Raw genomic sequence first — 20,045 nt, 5'->3', positions numbered from 1 at the left:
TACCTAAATGTTGGGTTATTGGAGGAACAGGATACGTGTCAGGCTTGGTTACAAGAGTCACTGGATGTTCCCTAAGGGATGGGGAGTCATTACCCAAGCACCGTAACGCGGCCACTGGTGCAGGGGCCTCAGCAGCCCTTGAACAGTGATGCTGCTGACGGTGGTCAGGGCCACTAAAGCCTGTTAGTACCCGGGGACTTGGCAATATCTTTGTCACTTAGAATAGAGTGTGAGTAATAAACTTGATTCCAGGACTCTTGTTATGGAAAATTCAAGCTACGTTAATAACGTAACCTTAGTATTTAGCAAGAAGGAGAAATACAAAAATAAACAAATAGTGTTTGACTTATAGAGCACAGGAAAAAGAACACCTGTATTCCAGAAACAGAATCTTTAAAGTACACGGAGCATAAAATGACACTTCTAAGAGAGTGTATAGAGCTGTTTTGCTTCTCCCCAACATCTGTACGTTGTCTCCTGCCAAGTCAAGGGGTCTCTCAGTATGAAAGGGAGGAAAGTCCTTAGCCAATTTTCATTATGATACTGTCACCATCAACAGCAAAGAGAGTTAACCCATCTCTGCTTGGTTTCTCTTGTGCAGACACTAAAAAGGAACTCCCACAGTAACTTAATTGTAGCTGTTTTCAGGGATAAAGCTAAGAAAGGGAAAGAGTCAGCCTAGCATTATCGAACAGGTAAGACTCTATGGCATACAAATGTTTAATCTCCTGTGGACTAAAATGCATTAATCAAACTAAATGGGCTAGACAGGGAGGCAAGTGGATAGAAGTTAATGGCCTGCAATGCACCAGAGACACAACAGGATGGCTGAGCAGTTCCTTTGATCCCCAGGCTCTAAAAACAACTCTTAAAACATCGTTCTCCCCAAACACATGAACAGAGCTCTTTATTATTACGTGCTTAACAAAATGCCACAGCAAAACACTACATTATGAGTTGACTTAAAATTAAATGAATCAAAAGGTTAAGGCTAGAAAAAAATTAAGCAAAGCTCACAGCATTTAAATTACAAACCAGTAATTAAGTCACCAACTGAAATTAATATTTCATATGATTCACTTAATGTATTACACTTATTAGGTTATATTTACTAACAGAGTTGACAGTATAATAGGTACTGTCCATTTTATACTCCTAGAGAATGTATGTGTGGTACGAAATATTTGGTATTTGGAAAACAGATTCAAAAGTGTTGTAATTTTCAGTGTAATTATGTCTAATTGCCCACAGTTACTTATCTCAATACAACGGATGCATGATGGCTTAAATTTCTAACATTGGTTCCACTGGGGAGGTTTTTCAAAGACCTCCCGTCCACGGAGGAAAATACAGATTCTTTTCCTGTGAACTGTGAAGTCTCTAACATGAGACAGTGCAGACAGCAGCCTCTAAAAAGGCTAGAAGACCAAATAAATCAGAATCCTGGAAAACAAAAGACATGAAGAACTTATGATTTTCTACAGTAAGCCTTGTTTTAAATTAAAAAACAAAACAAAACAAAAAAAAACATTGCTGCTACAGAGCAAAACTTACAGACAAGTATCAAACCTTTAAATTATCCACATTTTAAAATTTCCATAGATTGTGAATTTACCATGTGACAAAACTAACTGTTCTCAATTACCCATCTGCTATTAAAAAACCATACTCTGGCCTGAATTCACACAGCTCCAATTTTTGTTTGATCTTGTTTCACCATTTGTCTGGGAGGTTAATGATCCCTTTGTTACATGATCTGTCTGCCCGATATAAAGACTTAACACACCACGATACAACTACCTAATAAGCTTTCCTTTGACAAGCTGAACAAACTGATCTCCTTGACTCCATTTCCCAGGTCAGTCCTCCTGTTTTTAGTTTGTCATCCTCCCTAGTATGTCAAAACCAGAAAATGAGCATGCCTTTCCACAGGGATCACTCCAGCACTAAATACAAAAGGCTCTTTAAACCTCTTGGTTCCTTTGCAGAGTTCGTCTCTGCAGAGCCCAGGATCTCAGAGGCCATTCTTAGCTCAGTTCAGCCCTAAGGTTTCATCACTGCAGTTCTTAAGCCTTAAAAAATAAATAAATAAATAAAATCACTGCTCCTGAAGATCCCTGTCCCCATATGGATATATGGCTGGGATTTTGTCACATACATGCTTGGACACCATAACACAGGCTGATTTCCTGTACTCACCTACCAAGGGATTTAAATCACTCTGTATATTTGATCTGATTGTTCCATTCTTACCACGTCCCAGATAACTGACTCACCAAAACATCTTATCAGCAGTGATCTTCTGTTTACTTCTTCCTCGTGGATGAAAACGTAGATTAGCATAAGACCTAGTTATTAATAACTTTTGATATGTTTGCCTCAGAGGCATCTAAAAGCCCTGTTTTTGTTTCTTGTCTTTTCTTTCTCAACAGCCTCTTTTAATTAGTACAATGTAGTCATGGAAAAAAACTTCTTACAGCTATTAAAAAGTCACATAGCACACCCAAACTTCATAAATTAATACAGAGGAGACCCATGTCCTCCAGGGTCTTCCTTTTTTGATTATGGGTATACTGAGTGTCCCTAAAAATGTTCTTCTGCAATTCACAAACAAGACTCACATATTCCCTCCTAATTTTCTTTCTTTTTTTTTTTTTTTTATTTGGTTGTATTTGTTTTCTGCATCGTAATACCCCTTCCAGTAGCAATTTTGCATATTACTTAGTGGGTCTTCTGTCTGCCTGCTATAACAAATATAATCAATTAAAATAATTAGCAACTAAGCAACCATTATGTTCTAATTTTGTTATTGTCTCATTTTTCTTTCTCAACATAAGTTCTAATATATCACTAATAAACCAACTACCACTAATAACTGGCATCAGCAGCATTTGCAAATGGTGACAGTCTTTCAATTTAGAGTACAAATATCCAGTATGTCAATAAACAATACCTTCACAGCTAAGCCACCTTGTTGGCACAACACATCTAGCTGTTACCAAAAAGTCAGAGTGATCTTCCTGGATCTTTGAACTCTGAAGTCATATTTAATTTTAGCAACTTTAGATCAGTGCTGAGCACAAGACTGAGTGACACAGAGGCATTTTCCCAAAGCTGGGATCTGTTATGTCATTTTAGTGCATTACATGAATATAGGCCAAATAGCAAATTGAATCCAGACTTCAGTATCAAGCTCCCTTTGAGGTATGTGCATGCAACTGTGGGCCACATGAATCTCTATCAGCCTTTGGTGGTAATGTATTCAGGGTGATATTAGAAAACTTCTGTAGCTTTACTGGGGTTTCTTGCAAGGCCAAAGCTGTCTTCTGGTCCCAGTCCAGCACAGAGGTCCTTATGCGGTGGGGGAGCCAGCCCCAGTGCAGTCCCCACACATGAATCATGCACGCAAAGCCTTCGGCAAGACAGGGAATTTCATTTAACCAGTCCAAAATGTTTTTTCTCTCTCTGCCAAGGTCTTTAATCTCTGTATTCTCTATACAAAAATGAACTTATGTAGCTTAGAGAAAGATTAGCAGGGAACTCCGCTCTGCTTCTTCTGTGTCTTCTGGGAACATGATTTAAATGTATATACATCCCCGAAGTCACCTGGAAGAGACTTTCCATGACCTGGTTCAGAGATCTGAATTCCTTAGGCAGCATTCAATCCTCTTATTGCTTTTACTTAAAGCTCGTTGGTCATTCATCAGAAACTACCAAATGTAATATAGCAGCTTGTTATGTAAATCCAGCCCAGACTACCTTCCACATGCTGCATCACAACCTTTAAATCTGACACAGCAGAGAGGACAATTATCCACAAACACCTGGTACAATTTCTAACACTGATTGTCCTTAACCACACAGCCCACATTGCCAAATTGGAATTTTCAGACTCACAGGGTTCTCTTTCTCGAACACACACTTCTGTACTTGTCACAAAGATTGCTCTCAACCATGCCAGCAATTACACTGCATTCATTAAGTAGGACTAAGTTTAGTCCTCAAACCCCTGTTTTAAATAAAAGTACTATCTTTCACAGAGACAGACTAATAACTTTTTGAAATATGTCTCAGTTCCATTTTTATGAATTTCTAATGTCTCTGGGAATTTCAGAGAGCTGGTCTTCATAAATTGTGGATACTTTCATAATTTGACTGAGATCTTGTAGAAAACTTCAAGGTTTTATCTACATTTCAAGATCAGATTAAGCATTATAGCAAGTAGCTAAAACAAATTAAGCATCACAGGTCTTCTCTATGTGCAGTGAGATTATTTCAGTGCAAGTCCCAGTCCTTCTGCCTGAATTATCTCCTCTATTACTTAGGTCTCCAGATGTATGGAGAGGGTAAATGTCTTGTCAAAGCTGCCATCCCTTCTGTCAGGATGACTGATGAAGTAACTGTGCCGACAAGAATATTCCCTCAGCATTCAGTTAAGCACATCATAACATTTCATTTTAAAATGTATCTATGATATGGAATTAGCAGAGCACATACTAGATGGATTAAAAACTGGTTCACTGTCAAGGCCTGAAGTAGAGCTGTAGAGACAGAAATAAATAGAGATGCTTTCTAGTGCAGATTTACAGGCATCATTTCTTGGTCCTGCACTGCTAATGTCTTTATTTTAATCTACATTCTGATATAAACCATTTGCTAGGAGAGTCTGATGACACAACAGTGGGTGACACAGAAATGATGAAAAAGGCAGCTACTCTTACAGCATGCTCTTAGTTACAGCATCCTATTAGTTAAATTGGCACCACTGCATGTGCCCTTTCCATAGACCCATAGTACATTTGGGAATGCAAGTTACACCAAGGAAGGGAAGCTACAGTTTGGAAAGCAAAAACTCGAAGACCCATGCCAGTTGTTTTGGATAACCATTACCATGAGCTGTGACTACACAGTGACTAGGTCTAAAACTGGGAGAACCACCCAAGGAAGCAAAATTGTGTCTGTATGAAGCACGCATAAAAAAGAAACTAGGCCAGTATGTCTAGTTACGGTACTTGCACTCAGGAGGAATGGGGATGTTTTCATGAAAGGTTAGAGAAAGTCCACTAATATAACATAGCTTATAGAAAACAAACCTTGAGTAGAGCATAATGAGTTCAGCCTAAAAAAGAAAAATGAGATAATGCTTCATCAATACATATGAGCATTTACCCATGGAGAAGGGAGTAGTCCACAAGCTCAAAAAGCTTTTCCAGCAAGATAATAATGAGCTTCAATGGTTAAAAATTTAAATTAGATAAATTTAACCTTGAAATGAGACATCACTTACCAAGAGGCAGATCAAATCAAAGATGGAACAGTATGAGGGGGATGGGGGATGTAAAGATCTCACCAGTTTGACATGGAAATTGAGCATCATTCTAAAACACATGCTTTGACCCAGCTTTTAAGATAAATCTTCCAGCCAGCATGTGAATGTAGGATGGGATCCAGCCTCACTGCCCATGACTTTTTTTCTTGACTCCAAGAAGAATGTCACAACCACCCTGCCCAGAACAGCTGTAGGAGAGTTCCCTTAGGAGAGTTATGATGAGAGCTTAGGCTTCAATTCTTTGATTGCTGTTTTCCCAGGATCAGGAAAGACCTGATATCTACCTGATATCTACCCTGATTATTTACCTGATTATTTACCTGATATCTACCCTGGCTCCTGGACTTGTATTTTCTGAAGGTTAATCTTAGTCAACAGACAGTCCATAACTGAAAAGAAGGTGCAAGGCAGGGCAGGGCACAACTCTGAAATGGTGCTCTGAAAATCATGAGTCCTTCCTGATGCCTGGTGAAAGCATTTTGCTTATATGCTCAGGATCCTACACTCTGTCAGAGAATATCTGCCCTATCTCTTCCAAGACTCGAGGTTTCAACACCTAAGGTTTTCTACAGCATCTTGAGATAAGAATCACACTCTGAAACCACGAGGGTATAGGGTGCCTAACGAATTTCTTTCCCTTGGATGAACTTGGAAGCAGGCCACCTTGGCTTCCACTACTCGTGATTTGTGCCTCTCAAATTAGTATTTGGAAGACGCTAGAAAACAAAGTATTTGGCCTAGCAGAAGCCTTTGGGACTTGGAACAGGCTCTGCATGAACCTAATTGTTGTGTAACATGAAGCTGATTTTAATTTTCGTAAAATCTTTGGAGTGAACGGTGCATTGGGAATCCTCCACTAATTATTGTTTCCACTTTTTGCTTTCTAGAGGGAATCCAGGCTTCTTGCACAAAAGGAAAGAAAGAGAACAGCATACTTCCAAAGATACTCTCTTAGTCCCTGCAGGATGACTTTTACCCTCCAGAAGCGAGGAAGTTTTGTTACCAGTCATTTTCTCTATTCTAAGCTCCTATTTTAAAGTCCTGATTCTGCAAATCACCAGTTATGGTGTGTAGTCATGGATTCTCCATTCAGTTGTCTGTCAGACCCTTGCAGAGAAGCTGTCTGCAAGGTAAAAGAAGCAGGTTCATTGTCCATGCCAATCTTACTTTACATTCATCCTGCTAACTTGTTTTCACTACCTTTCCTGGAGAGAAGGTTTCTCAGTGTCACTGTGGAGCTAATTCGTTGAGGAGCTTCACTTCATCCTTAAGTGATACGTGCTCATGGAGCACTGAGGAAGAGTAGATTCAATTGACTTGCAAGAGTGAAAGATCTGCTGCGAGATGAAACCTCCAGCTGTGAAACCTCCATGCCTACAAAGCATAGGAGTGAAGCTGCAGTACCTTGCTCTTAAAGCCACCTGGATCATTTTCTCCTCTCCCTGTTCTCTCTGAAGCACTCTGAGCATGTTCCATCGGGGAATATCCTCATTGCAATGCCCATCCATCAGTGTCGGTCAGTAGCAGGCAGTAAATGAAAGATTATCCATGTTCTGGGTGCAAGCCTGTACTCCTCACTCATCCTTGTGACTGAAAAGTTACATCTGTGGAGTGCAAAGAAAAAGCAGGAGAAAGTACACTGGCCAGGCAGATATTGCTTTTCTTTACTCACCTCATGTACTGACAGACAGAGCTGCACATAAAAAGCCATCTCTGAATGCTGTCAGAGGCACTCTTGCTTGTGAAACATGAATCGAGGTGATTACTAAAGCCTGGGCTTGTGGTGCTCCCATGAGCAAGGCAAAACACAAGCCCAATCCCCATCACAGCCCTCTGAACCCTGTACTGCAGGCTGTCAATCTAGCCAGAAATCCAGCGATCTCATTTATGCAAAAACAAAACCAGAAAGACAGCTCCTCCTGATGGGAATAAAAATTAATTCTATCCAGGCAGCAAAGAACCTGAATTGCAAATTATGATGACAATATTTCCTTGTTCAGAGGAGACTGTCTCATGCCAAAGAAATGCCATTAGCATCAGAAACCCCATCCAAGTAAATCACTGTTGAAACCTCCAGAAACAAGATACAAAAGCAAGCAAAAGGCTAGGCCCCTCTTTGTAAAGAATCCGTTGCGATGGAGTGAAATGGACCCACAGAAAACAAGGGACCTTTTGTTTCAGAAAGTATACTTTGGGCAGCAGGACAAACGTGTAGCTGGCATCCTGGCAGTGCTGCCAAAGGCATGTTGCACAAAAGACTGGTGATGTAATTATGGTCACCACAGATCCACAGATCTGGGTTCTGCTTCTGGCTCTACCCCAACCCCTGTGTGAACACGAGGCTGTTTGCTCTGGGCAGGATTCATCTCTCCTCACTTTAGCCATCTAAGAGACAAGCATCTAGTCTAAGTGCTCTGCCTAGGCTCAGTCTGTGGTCTATGGGAGAGATGACCCCTTCCAGAGAGCTACTTAGCTCCTTTCTTGGACACCACCCTTAGGGCAGGAGAGATGGCCTCTGCATGTGCTGATCTCTCACCACTGACTACAGAGGAAGCTCAGGGCAGAGACTCAGCTCCCAGCTCTCAGCTGGCTGAGGTGGACTCCGCCCTCTGTGTCTGCTATAAAAATGAGATACCTACCCATCTAGACTGCAAGCCACTTAGGATCCAGTTAGGGCTTCCTCTACATCTGCATTTTGCATTTGGCACAACGTACACGGGCAGCATCCAGTACCCTTAGCATGCTACATGCACTGATATCTAACACAAACAGCAAACACTTTTGCACAGCCCACAGAGTACAGATGCCAGGGTCTTGCCTACTGTAGTAAGTTAGAACAATTGTTGGAACAGGCTGAGTCGGGAGGTTACCATTGCTGAGCTTGCATCTCCTCTTCTGCATCTGGGTGGCAGGGCAGTGCGAAGGCCCTGCCTAATTATGGCACTCTGAGCACAGGAGCTGTGAGCACAATAAGATTTTGTTCTGCTGTACAAGATGAGGAATATCCTGAGCATTTCTTGACATGCCTTCTTTTACAAAGACTGATCCTAATTTGCTCTTCAGAATATCTGCTGCCTGCCATATTAAAGAAATTGCCAGGCCAATTACATTTCTCAGAAAACTAACAGGAACTTTTCTTGGACCCAGATGGAATTAACTTCAAGAGAAAAATGTCATTTTAAGAGAAAAATGAAATGCTGCAATACTGCACACAGAATGTAATCCTTACTAGTGTAAGTGAAGACAAGTGGGGGTTGGTCTATTCTCCCATGTGCCTGGTGACAGGAAGAGGGGGAACGGGCTAAAGTTGCACCAGGGAAGGTTTAGGTTGGATGTTAGGAAGAACTTCTTTACTGAGAGGGTTGTTAGGCATTGGAATGGGCTGCCCAGGGAAGCGGTGGAGTCACCATCCCTGGAGGTCTTTAAAAGACATCTAGGTGTAGAGCTTAGGGATATGGTTTAGTGGGGACTGTTAGTGTTAGGTCAGAGGTTGGACTGCGTGATCTTGGAGGTCTCTTCCAACCTAGATGATCCTGTGATCCTGTGGTTTTATTGTCAGAGCACAGAAAAATACATAAGAACTGTTATTTGGGACCACACCAAAGGCCCCTGTAGCCAAGTGTCTTCTCTCCAAGAGGACAGAGTAGCAACTGCTTAAAGAGCACAAGAGAAATGTCTGTCCCCTTGTACATCCTCAGAGTTTCCAGCAACTTGCAGTTATGAACTCACTGAATCAGAGGACTTGTCCTTGGTAATAGCTAGCAGCAAACTGCCCTTCCGTGAATTGATCTTTAAATTCCATGTATATCCTTGTCCTCCAGAGCATGGAGGACAAGAAGAAAAGGTCCACAATTTCATTACATATTATATTATTCTATTTTAAATTTGCATTTGTCCTGCAGCTCAATAATTTCGTAAGGTCTCTCTCATCCTTGTGTTATAGGCAATAATGAACATTTGACACTTTTTCACTGTCCTGTTGCCACTCAGGATTCTAGAGAGCCATACCAAATCCCCTCTCCTTTATCTATTATAAGAGTCCTAGTCTGTTTATGCTCTCTGATACAGAAGTCATCATATATATCTCTGATCACTCTTGTTGCCTTTTTCTGGACCTTCTTCCATAATCCCACAGCCTAACGCTTTCTTCTTCATAGTTCAAAACCAGAACTGCACACAGTAATCAAGATGTCAATATATCACAGATCTTGTCTTATTCTTTTTATTTTTCTATTGTTGTTTCTTCTGCTGCTTTATATGTAGCTTTCTATTTTGTTTCTACTGTATCCAGAAGTTTTGTTTTATTATTTTTTTCATAATAATTCCCATCAGTTTTTGATCTGCCTTTTTGACTACTGCTGAGCACTATCAAATGTTTGAAAAGAAACACCTACAGTGACCTCAGGACTACTTTCCCGAATAACAGCAATTTCCTTTGAGCCCAGTGCTGAGCTTTTTATTCCACATGCACTACATTTCTCAACACTGAATTTCATTACTCATTTTATCACAGCTGAGATCCTTCAGCATCCACTCAAAAAAGTGTACACTTAAAATAAACACCAAACAACTTGCCTTCTTAGTTCTGAATATTCACAACAAACTATAACTTTTCCAGCCCAACGAATGATAGCAAAAAATGTCCACCTGTAATATGCAGGCAGACACAGAGCAACTGAAATGGCTGGTGGGCAAAGATGTTCCTATTGACAAGGTCCTCTCTCTGGCTCCCCTACTCTCTGTCCTCCACAAAGAACTCCAGACATTGTAGTGCTTAGGGTAAAAATTTCAGTTACTAATCCTGCTATCTGCAATTCTCAAACGCTGGTTACCTGTAGCCCCATGACTGATTTCAAACCAGACAGAGGATTATTAGTGCTCTACAGCAGAGTCAGTTTTTACTTAAAAAAAAATAAATACTAACACTCAGAGAAGAAGGAAAGCTCTCCTGCTAGAAACAATTGGGAGACTGGGTCAAAACACCTGGTCCTTCTCACAAATTATGAGTACCATTCTGTAGCCTACCCTTTTCTTGAGCACGGAGAAGGCTCTGCTTCCTTTGCAGTACTGTTCTTTTCTCAGCCCCTCTCTGTTTCATTTCAGAATAACTGGTAAGTCAGGTGGGGACATCTTCCCCAGGAGCAGATGCCCTGGAGAAGGACAAGTAGGATACTGCTCTAGCCTTCATAAACTCTGAGGAAAAACAAACAAATAAACAAACAAAACCAACAGTGGAGACTTAAAATAGTTTGGGATTTTGGTAGTTGTATATTTGTTTTCATTAACATTACCCCATCTGAAGCAAAATTCAGGGGTAAAGTTCACCATTCACTATATGAAAATGCCAGCAATGTGACTGAACACGAACTACATAGTGGGAAAGACTAGAGTCCTAGCAAGTCTCAGAGGCACTTTGAAAGGACTTCAGAAGTTTACGGAGTACCCCACTGAGAAGATAAAATTGAGGAGCCAATACTTCCTGCGTCAGAAAGACCTGTGTGAGAAAGACCCCAGGAAAACTTGTCTCTCAACTGCTCTCCTTCTTTTAGGATTTTGAGACAGGGAACAAGGTAAAGGATGTTGATTTTGCAAGTTTTAGCTAATACAGCTGCATGTTGTATATTAACCACAAGGACAGGACTGAGACAGGGAGTATGCTGTAAATCAACCATAAGGACAGGACGACCCTAAAGATAAGGGAGGAAAAGACGGCATACACACAGTTAATAGAACCAGCAAGAACAGGCTTGGACTGCTGAAATCTGTCAAAAAAAAAGTACGGGTCAGAAGTTTAGCAGCAAAGAAGACTTCTGGCCTTCACCAAAAGACCACCAGAGTACATCCCAACGACCACCTAAGGGCTCCAGTACACATGCGAATAGGGGCAGGAACCTATGTTAATGGTTATTCGGAGATCTAATGAATATGCAAGAGACTTACAGGAAATGAAATGAACACACATATATCCCATTAATAGAAGCACATTGCCAGTAACCCTGTGTGTGTGTGTTAGGCACAATCTCCCCCACGCCCAGCGTCATAATACAGAATACCTGCTAAATAACTTCAGTTACTGAGTTTTCACCACATCTGGGAAGCAGTGGTCCTGGGGAGATCTACTAGAATGTCATCCCTTGCCTAAGAAGCTATTCATTACAGTCAGCACTTCGGGTAGAGCTAGAGAAGAGAAGCAAGTGGAAGAATGGAAGAGAGAAAGTTTATTCACAGTGACTTAACTGTTCTGTCTAGACAGGAGTAAAGAGGAGATGTGAAGAAATGAATTCAGAATACAGCAGTCATTTTGTCTGTAGCAATAAGAGACACTGAACAAGAGGAAAAGCAAGGTTGTTGATATGATTCCCATCTTGTAAAATGAAAAACAAAACAAACAACAACAACAACAAATCAAACAAACAAAAAACAATCCAAAGATAAACTGAGCAGGTAGATGTAAGGCACATAGCAAAACAGCACAAAAATGGTGAGAAAATATCAGCTTGTTAGAATTCTATTTCCTGAATGTGAGAGCAGTAATACTGGATAGAAATTACAATGGATTAACACAGGAAAATCTGAACCAGAGTTGTCCATAGCTGCTCATAATTATCCCATATCTAATCCCAGACACTACAGCAGGGGAGGTGCCTTTTCACAACATACAGGCCTGATGTGCTCTAGTGGAGAGCTTGTCTTCTGAGACATCCCTAGAAGATGTCCCCCTACAAGAGAACAATGAGTTTACATTTAAAGAAGTATCTCACCATTAGCTTCTGGAAAAACATCTAGTCTTTCAGCAATCCAAAGAGTGGGAACAGGGAAATGCCAATCACAGAGCATCAGGTAAGCAAAAAAGAATTAAGTGATGCTTCTAGAGGCAAGTCCTTGACCAAAGGGAGAGTCAGCACTATCATAAACCAGAAGCCCTGGCTAACATTGCCTATGCCTATTTATTTGTGGAAGGCTGTTCATGTCAAAGAATGTAAAGGTGTAATTCCTATCTTGAGATAAATCTTAATTTACAGCTATGAAATTCGGTGAGTCTTTTCTATGAGAAGCAATCTGTGCAGTATAATACAATTTAATCTCAATGCACCAGTTTAATATTTTAAATCCCTCAATGACACTTCTGCATTCGTTACTTACAAGAGCCATACCCCACTGCAAATAGGTCCTTGTATTTTGGATTCCTGCAATGAGAAAATTCATATAAGTTTTCATTTATTATTAACCATATTCTTCCACAGAAATGCACAGTGTTTCACACATTAACATCAGAGCCCATTCCCACAGGACTGCATACAGTCTAACGGCTTGACCCTTTGAATATATGCACTAGTAAAGTTCATGCATAAGTAATTCTTCCGGACTCAATATGCATACAAGAAACAGAACATCTGAAGACCACAGCAGTAGATGAAAAGCATAAAAATGGCAAAGACTGAGATACAACATCAATCTTCATCAATTCTTGGCCTGTGTACTCCATGATCATGTAATCTTCACTTTTAAAAATGCTGTCTTTGAGGAAATGAAAAAGGCAGGAATGTGGTGGTATCCATCTTTCAGAAGCAAGAATAAAGAAGTTTCTAACCCACAAAAGAATAATACTCAATTAACTTAGTTTCCCTACCTATCACTAAATAATGATGGATGCTTTCAGAAACAGCTATCAGTTAAAAAATTCACGATCATTACCACAGACCAGGTAGGGAAACTCTTCTGACTGAAGAGATGATCAGTATATTTGCTGAAGCATACTGACTGACTAATTAGCTATTATGCCTTCTTAAATCCCTTTATTTGAAAAACATCTACTTTTACAACTTCTGCTGTTTGTGGACAGTCAGTGTAGGGTTTACATGGGAAAAAGTTCAATACTGTTGCTGGCCCTAAGATCACACAGCACAATCAATGACAAAATTTTCTGTGAAACAGATGGAACTGAAACGAATGGAAATGAAACTTACCTGATGATTCTTTTCTTTGACTATTCTGAATTGAAAAAACAAAAACATTTCTCATTCTTCACCTGGGCTGATACCTAGGCAGCCTAATGCTCTTGCTCTATCCACTAAATGCATTGTCACTGCTAACAATATGAGAACAAAAATTAAATTAGAAAAGCTTATTACATAAAGCAATTTGGGGTCGTTCTTCCAATTCCAGGGCCATCTTTCTGTTATAATTTCCTTGAGGCAAGAATAACTGCAACACAAGCTACCTATAAAAGATGCCTTTTATCCCCAATTTTATACCTCATTTTAGTGCTATTTTGTAATTCTCACACAACTACATTCAATATTCTATTAAAGTATAGTAACTGCAATGGCTTGAAAAGACAGAAAAGACAGAAGACTGCAGTCCTGCTCTGTCTCTCCATAGATCCTCTTTGGCAAGACACAGATGCGATCACACTGCCCCACAAACAAGTGGGAAGAGGCTTGGCTGCAGAGGAGCACAAGGCAGGAGCTATGTAAGTCTCACATTTATGCGCATGATCAAAACAGTTCTCGGGAGAATCATGTTAAAAAGTAAAGGACTAATCCAGGTTTTTGATGAATATTTTTTCATGGTAATTACCATGATAATAACACCTCAGAAAAAAAAAGAGAGTTGATTTTAAAGTGGTACTTTAAAAACAGTGACAGTTTTTGGACTGATCAGAAATAAACAGGCTGTGCTGGCTTGGATCACTTCCTTGTCCTGGAAGTGCCTCCTTCCAGGAGGATCTGTTCCATGATCTTCCAGGCACAGAGGTGAGGCTCACTGGTCTGTACTTCCCCAGGTCCTCCTTTCTACCCGTTTTGAAAATGGGAGTGATGTTTCCCCTTTTCCAGTCATTGAGGATTTCACCTGACTGCCATAACTTTTCAAATATGATGGACACTGGATTAGAAGCTACATCAGTCAGTTCCCTCAGGACCCTGGGATGCATCTCATTCAGTCCCATAAAGTTGTACCTGCTCTATTTCATCAAGTGGTCTCGGACTTGCTCTTTGTTTACAGTGGGAGGGACTTTGCTCCCCCAGCCCTTGCCTACAGGTTCAGAAACTTGAGAGAAATGGGAAGCCTGACTGGCAGTGAAGATTGAAACAAAAAACTTGTTCAGTACCTCACCCTTCTCCATGTCTCCCTTCTCATTCATCAGAGGGAGGTACGTTCTCCTTGGCCTTTCTTTTCTGACAAATGTACCTATGGAATCCCTTCTTGTTATTCTTTGAATCTCTTGCAAAGTTCAGTTCCATCTGTGCTTTGGCTTTCCTGATCCCATCCCGGCACATCCAGATGGCATTCCAGGCCACATGTCCCTGCTTCCACTGCCTGGAATATCCAAAGACACTATATGTCCATCCCAGCTTTCCCAAGAAGGGACTCTTATTTGCTCTGCTAACTGTACTCACTTTGTCCTAGCACTGCCCCAAGCCTGCTGTATCTTCACCTTTTGCTGAATGTCCCATGGCTGGCATACTCAGCCTCACACAAGGTGCTTCCCATCCAGAAGCACCTGGTATGTTTAGGTGTGAAAGTAGGTGACTGTAATTATTCAAAAAAGTGTTCCCACAGAAACCAGCACTGCCTTGTAAGGTGGCATGATAATTAATTGCACTTCCCTGCAAAACAGCTGAGAGCAAGTTTGCACTAAAGAGACTTACCAGGAGATGGCAGTAACTGCAAGTCTCTTGGTTTTGTCATACTGGAACTTCCAGAGTGGGAGGAGGGTTCCTTTCTGGTCCCTGTATTCATCGGAGGCATCCTCAAAATATTTAAAATCTAAAAGCAAGAATCAAAGAATAGGTCTTGTTGAATAAACCTGAAATACATCAGCATGCTGTAGTAACAGATAAGCTTTGAAAGAGCCTCATAGCCTCTGTACAACCTGACTGTTAGTATAAAAACTGTTCAGTCCTTACATCTCAACCCCAAAACAGCATCTAAGTCTTGTAAATGCACTTTAACCAGCACCAAGTCCTTAAACCAAAAAGCTGAAGATTTGAAAGCAGACAAAGGATGAAAAAGAAAGCAGCAGCCCCGAGCAAGGAATGACCTCAAGCCATTCCCTGATCTAGCTGTGGCCTTTCAGGAGGTGGCTGAGCAAAGATAGGAAAACCCTTGCAAAATAACATCAGCACTACATATGTCTTGTGGATGGGGCCTGTATGCCAGCAAGAGGGTTGCTCTGCACTGGCTGCTTTGTCACCAGCACCTGCATCCAGGAGGGAAGAAACCACCTGCTGAGGGAGGGCAGGGCATCAGGAGGGCAATGCTTACCAGACCTGTTGGCCCACCCTGCTCCGAACACTGATGATGTGCATTTCCTTTAAGTGATGGCAGACTGCTGTCCTGTTTGCCTTGTGTGAGTCAGCAATTGCTAGCCCTGTTCATTTTAGCCCTGTTTCTCTAACATTTAGCACTGGAGACACCAGCATGCCATAAGGTAACCAACCAGTTGCCCACAGAGGCACTAACTGCACTCCAATCTTCCCCTGTCAACCTCTGCCTTAGCATCTTTTGCCAAAATTCCTCCTAGCTTCCCCACAGGATCTATTGTGATTCTTGCTACAGCTGTGGCCACTCATCTGCAGGAAAGAATTCCTGCAGGAGTGCAGGAATTCCTGGCTTGAGTGCAAACCGCATCTCCCTGCAGGGCCATACCTTGCGCAATGTCATCAAATATGTTCTGATTCACCATTCGTTCCATAATTTTAGCAGCCTTTGAGATCTTGGTTATATCATCACTCTGTTGAAAAAAGATAAACAAGGAAGAGAAAATTTATATCCTTTTTACAAGTCCTTCAGACCTTTTGTGACTTAAAAACTTGAGTCTTTTTATCTGGGCTAAAGGATAATTTGAAGCTCCTCACACTAGCACCTAATGATAAGGGCAATTGAATTAAGGCAATAATTCTGTAAGTTCAGCAAGATACCATCTATACCTGAGCTGCAGTAACTTCGGAATTTGTTCCTGATTTAGTTCAATGGCAAGATGCTTGTCTGCAAAGGTGGTTAGTCTTGTCTTCCTCAGCTCATCCAGTCTATCTCATGATGGGATGAGCTAAAAGCACACACACGATCCCTCCCCCACCTCACCTGGTAATAGTTCAATAGTTTCAGTAACACAATCATGTTTGATCATTCATCAGCATCCTCTCTTATCTGCCTGGAGAGCTTTACGGTATCATCTCTTAAGTTAAGATCACAGGATTTAGAAATCCTCCAGATAATCACTGGGTAATTCCAACTTGATGTATACATAGATCCATGAGCTTGTACAATATATAATAAACATGCAAAGGACAGTTTGCTATCCAGCTTTTGTTGAAATTGCTTTGATACTGCGTACAATCCCATCCTCCCTGCCAAGAAACACCACATGTGGGTAAACCTGTAGGTGTGAAGGTATGCAGGAAGAGCTTCAGGTACACAAGTATTGGAGACCTTTGGGGGAGTGGCATCTCACAAGGCAAGCAGTCCCTAGGTTGGCATATGGCAGGTCAGTATGCTCATTTGATTGAGCCCAGTGCCTGATCACCACAGTATCATACCATCTTCTTTTTAAACTTGATTCCTACCAATTTCTTTCTGTGTGAGTGTCCGATCCTGTGTGTGTTTGACTGAACACAAGCAAAATCCAAGCTGAACTAACCAGCAAGTAGGACAATAAGTCTATGTGCCAGTAACTGGAGGGACAGAGCTTAAAAGCACCCAGACTGTGCAGGACCATGAGGATGATGACAGCACAGCTCTGCATAATTATGTGAGAATACCAAGGCATATGGAAATTGCTATGACAGCATGCTGCTCCAAGGATCTGAATCCCCCTACAACTGCTGCCCCAAAGTCCCATCAGGGTTTCAAAGCCTTTCATCTTCAACCCCCTGCCAGGGACTGATGGCTGCCAGCACAGCATGATTTCCTTCTCAGTGAGGACACTAAAAAGAAACTTGCCATCCTTGGCACAGCCCACAGAGTGGTCTGTACATAAAAAATAAAAATAAAAATAAAAATAAAAATAAAAATAAAAATAAAAATAAAAATAAAAATAAAAATAAAAATAAAAATAAAAATAAAAATAAAAATAAAAATAAATGAAATGACTTGTCAAAACCATTGCACACTCACAATCAGAACCAAGAATATAACATTGGATTAGGTGCATCCCAGCCCTCTGCTTCTTTCTTTGGCCCTGCACAAACTCAACAAAAACATCTCTATGCTGCAAGAGCATAGAGATGACAGGACAAATGAGAAAAAAAGTAATTTTATAATCTATAACACTTTTTATAAATTCAGTTTGCCTGCATCTTCATTAATGTCTACAGTCTTTTTCACCTCAGAAAGAATAAAGTAGAACTTGGAAAAGTTTGCAGAAGAGCAAGAGGGATGACTCATGGTCTGGGATAGTTTCTGTTCCAGGAAAAACTGAGTGGGCTGGGACTTGCCAGTCTGGAGGAGATGGCATAATAAGACATGAAACAGGTCTGTGAAATCCAAAAAAAAGCTGAGAGGATGGACAGTAGATGACTAGTCACTGCCTCTTCCAATACACAAAATAGGGCTGTCAAGTGAAGTTAGTGGAAATCATCTTAAAAACAAAGAAAATGAGGTGATTTACAGAAGGACAACACTTGTGCAACTCCCTGTCAAAGGGTGTTGCAGATGCAAGAATTTTACGTGAGTTCAAGGAAGACTGAACAGATACACAGTACCTATGTGCCAAACCACATCAAGCCTAGGAAACAGCTGTAAGTATTGAAGGCCGGAAGAGTATTTGGGGCTAGGCAAGGTATGATGTACACTTGTTGCATTCTCCACCTTCCTTACATGTTAACTTATGGTTAGAGACCTGATTTGAATCAGCGTGACCACTCTTGTGTTCTTCATCTTTTTCCTAGGACAGTGGGAGGACTTCTTGAGAACCACACAGAAAAATTACTGCCATGTTCAGAATTATAGAAGCACGGGGACATATGTTTTCAAATGTCAACAGTTTAATTTTCTACAAAATATTCCTTAGACTCTAGGACTTCATAAGTATTGAGAGAAATTGAAGAGGGAGAGAAAGAGGATACTTGAAACATACCAAGTAGAAATCAATATTCTCAATTGCTGGGATTTCACTCTTTTGACTTTAAGTTGCTATTACTGCTTCTGCCACAATAAGACCTGTCGTTCTTTAAACCATTTCCCAGAAAAAAAAAAAAAGAAAAAAAAAGAAAAAAAAAAAAAAAAAAAAAAAGAAGCAATTCACCTTCGCTAACATTTGTCCAGCAATATTGGGATAGTGATTAAAAAAAGGCCTTGGCTGCCACCAGTATATTGCTCTGAATAAGCTTAATTGACAGGGGTTAAATGTTGAAAAGGTTACAACTTGTTTTAGAAAAAGCAAAGAGCAATAAATAATTTTCTCTCCAACACTGAAAAAGTCATCATTAATAGGTATAAAGAATGGATCCCACAGAGTCCTGCTGGTTCATCAGGTGTGTTAGCTAAGTTGTTATTCACCTACTATGCAGAAAAAAATCTCTCTTCCTTTTTAACATGCCTGTGCTGTTGGAAGGAGCTGGGGAAGAACAGCAGTGCTGTACCCTACAGACATGAGCAAAACTGTAGCTCTTGTTCTCTTACATATCCAAGGAAAGCTGCACTGCAAACTTTCTGAATTTCCAACCAGAGACATCATCATTCTGGACTGAAGAGCAGAAGACAAGACTTGCTTTATTGTGTTCTCAAAGATGAATGCTAGATCCTGCAACATCTATAAAATCTCTTTTGTTGTTGTCATTGGTAAGCAGTTTAAAACAAAAAGAGCCTGTAATTACAGAAATAATGTATTATCCAGTGGAACGTTTTCTGCAATGCAGGAGACTGTCCAGATGAATTGAAAGAGCTTTATGTGAGCTTTCCTGTTAGGTAGCTAAGCTGTTAGCAATGCAGCCATGAATAACTACATTTTTTAGCATTTAACTGCATCAGAGTAAGTCATTTTCTCACTGGATCCTGTGCTATTTCAGGTTTGATTTATTCTGTATCCTACTGAAATAAATCTTCAGTGGGAATGATACGCATAATTTCATTTTTTAAAGATCTGTTTGAAACTCATTTTTTTCTTTGTAGGGCAACTCCAGGGTAACTAGCCAAATGAGAGCTAATCAGCTAACAAATTTGTTTCATTTATTTCCATGCATAAATTATTTTTAGAACAGCTATAATGTTACTTGAATCATATGTTAAGATAGATAATGGGCTGGTACTTTGAAAATAAATGTTCTGGTCTTGTTCTACTATTCATCAACGCTAATTGCTTCACATTTGCCTCTCAGCAGCTGGCCAGTTGCAATGTGCAACTCCACACTCCTTGCAGCATGAAACAAGGCTTCTGTTGATATATCACTATATCCAGAAGACAAATCCCACCCTAAAACCAATGCAATAACTGCTCATCTTTCTTGCAATACATATACTGCTACTACAAGAACTCCAGGCTTTTCAAAGAAAAAAACATGGTACAGACATGTTGGTCTCTGTTGCCCAGCCAACACCTCCATGCACTGCAAACACCCACTGCAAATCCCAAATAGAGACCCCAGTTTGAATGCTGTCAAGTAGTTATTCCTTTCTAGAATTGTGCTAATTTGTTTGTTTTCATTATTTTTTAATACTGACACGTTGTAAACAGCAGAATGAAGACAAGGGAGTTGGTAACAGCCCACCCTCT

At 40.5% G+C, this 20,045-nt stretch overlaps 1 protein-coding gene across 3 annotated transcripts in view; it reads right to left on the bottom strand.

The window, feature by feature from the left end:
* The window catches only part of DNAI1 (dynein axonemal intermediate chain 1), a 138,714-nt gene that overhangs the window by 92,995 nt on the left and 25,674 nt on the right, over nucleotides 1-20,045 (bottom strand). For all 3 annotated transcript variants that reach the window (XR_014687447.1, XM_084505063.1, XM_084505064.1), the window contains exons 10-12: nucleotides 15,983-16,067; nucleotides 14,983-15,100; nucleotides 12,473-12,516 (exon numbers count right to left, since the gene is read on the bottom strand). Coding sequence is in view for 2 of the 3 variants with exons in the window: in XM_084505063.1 (XP_084361189.1) it covers nucleotides 12,473-12,516; nucleotides 14,983-15,100; nucleotides 15,983-16,067 (247 nt within the window). In the remaining variant the exon portion in view is untranslated. The remainder of the gene's footprint in view (nucleotides 1-12,472; nucleotides 12,517-14,982; nucleotides 15,101-15,982; nucleotides 16,068-20,045) is intronic.

This window comes from Aythya ferina (assembly GCF_964211825.1).
Source record: "Aythya ferina genome assembly, chromosome: Z".
In the NCBI taxonomy this organism is placed as follows: domain Eukaryota; kingdom Metazoa; phylum Chordata; class Aves; order Anseriformes; family Anatidae; genus Aythya; species Aythya ferina.
Note: the sequence above shows the minus strand (reverse complement) of the source record. Positions and strands in the feature narration are given on the sequence as shown.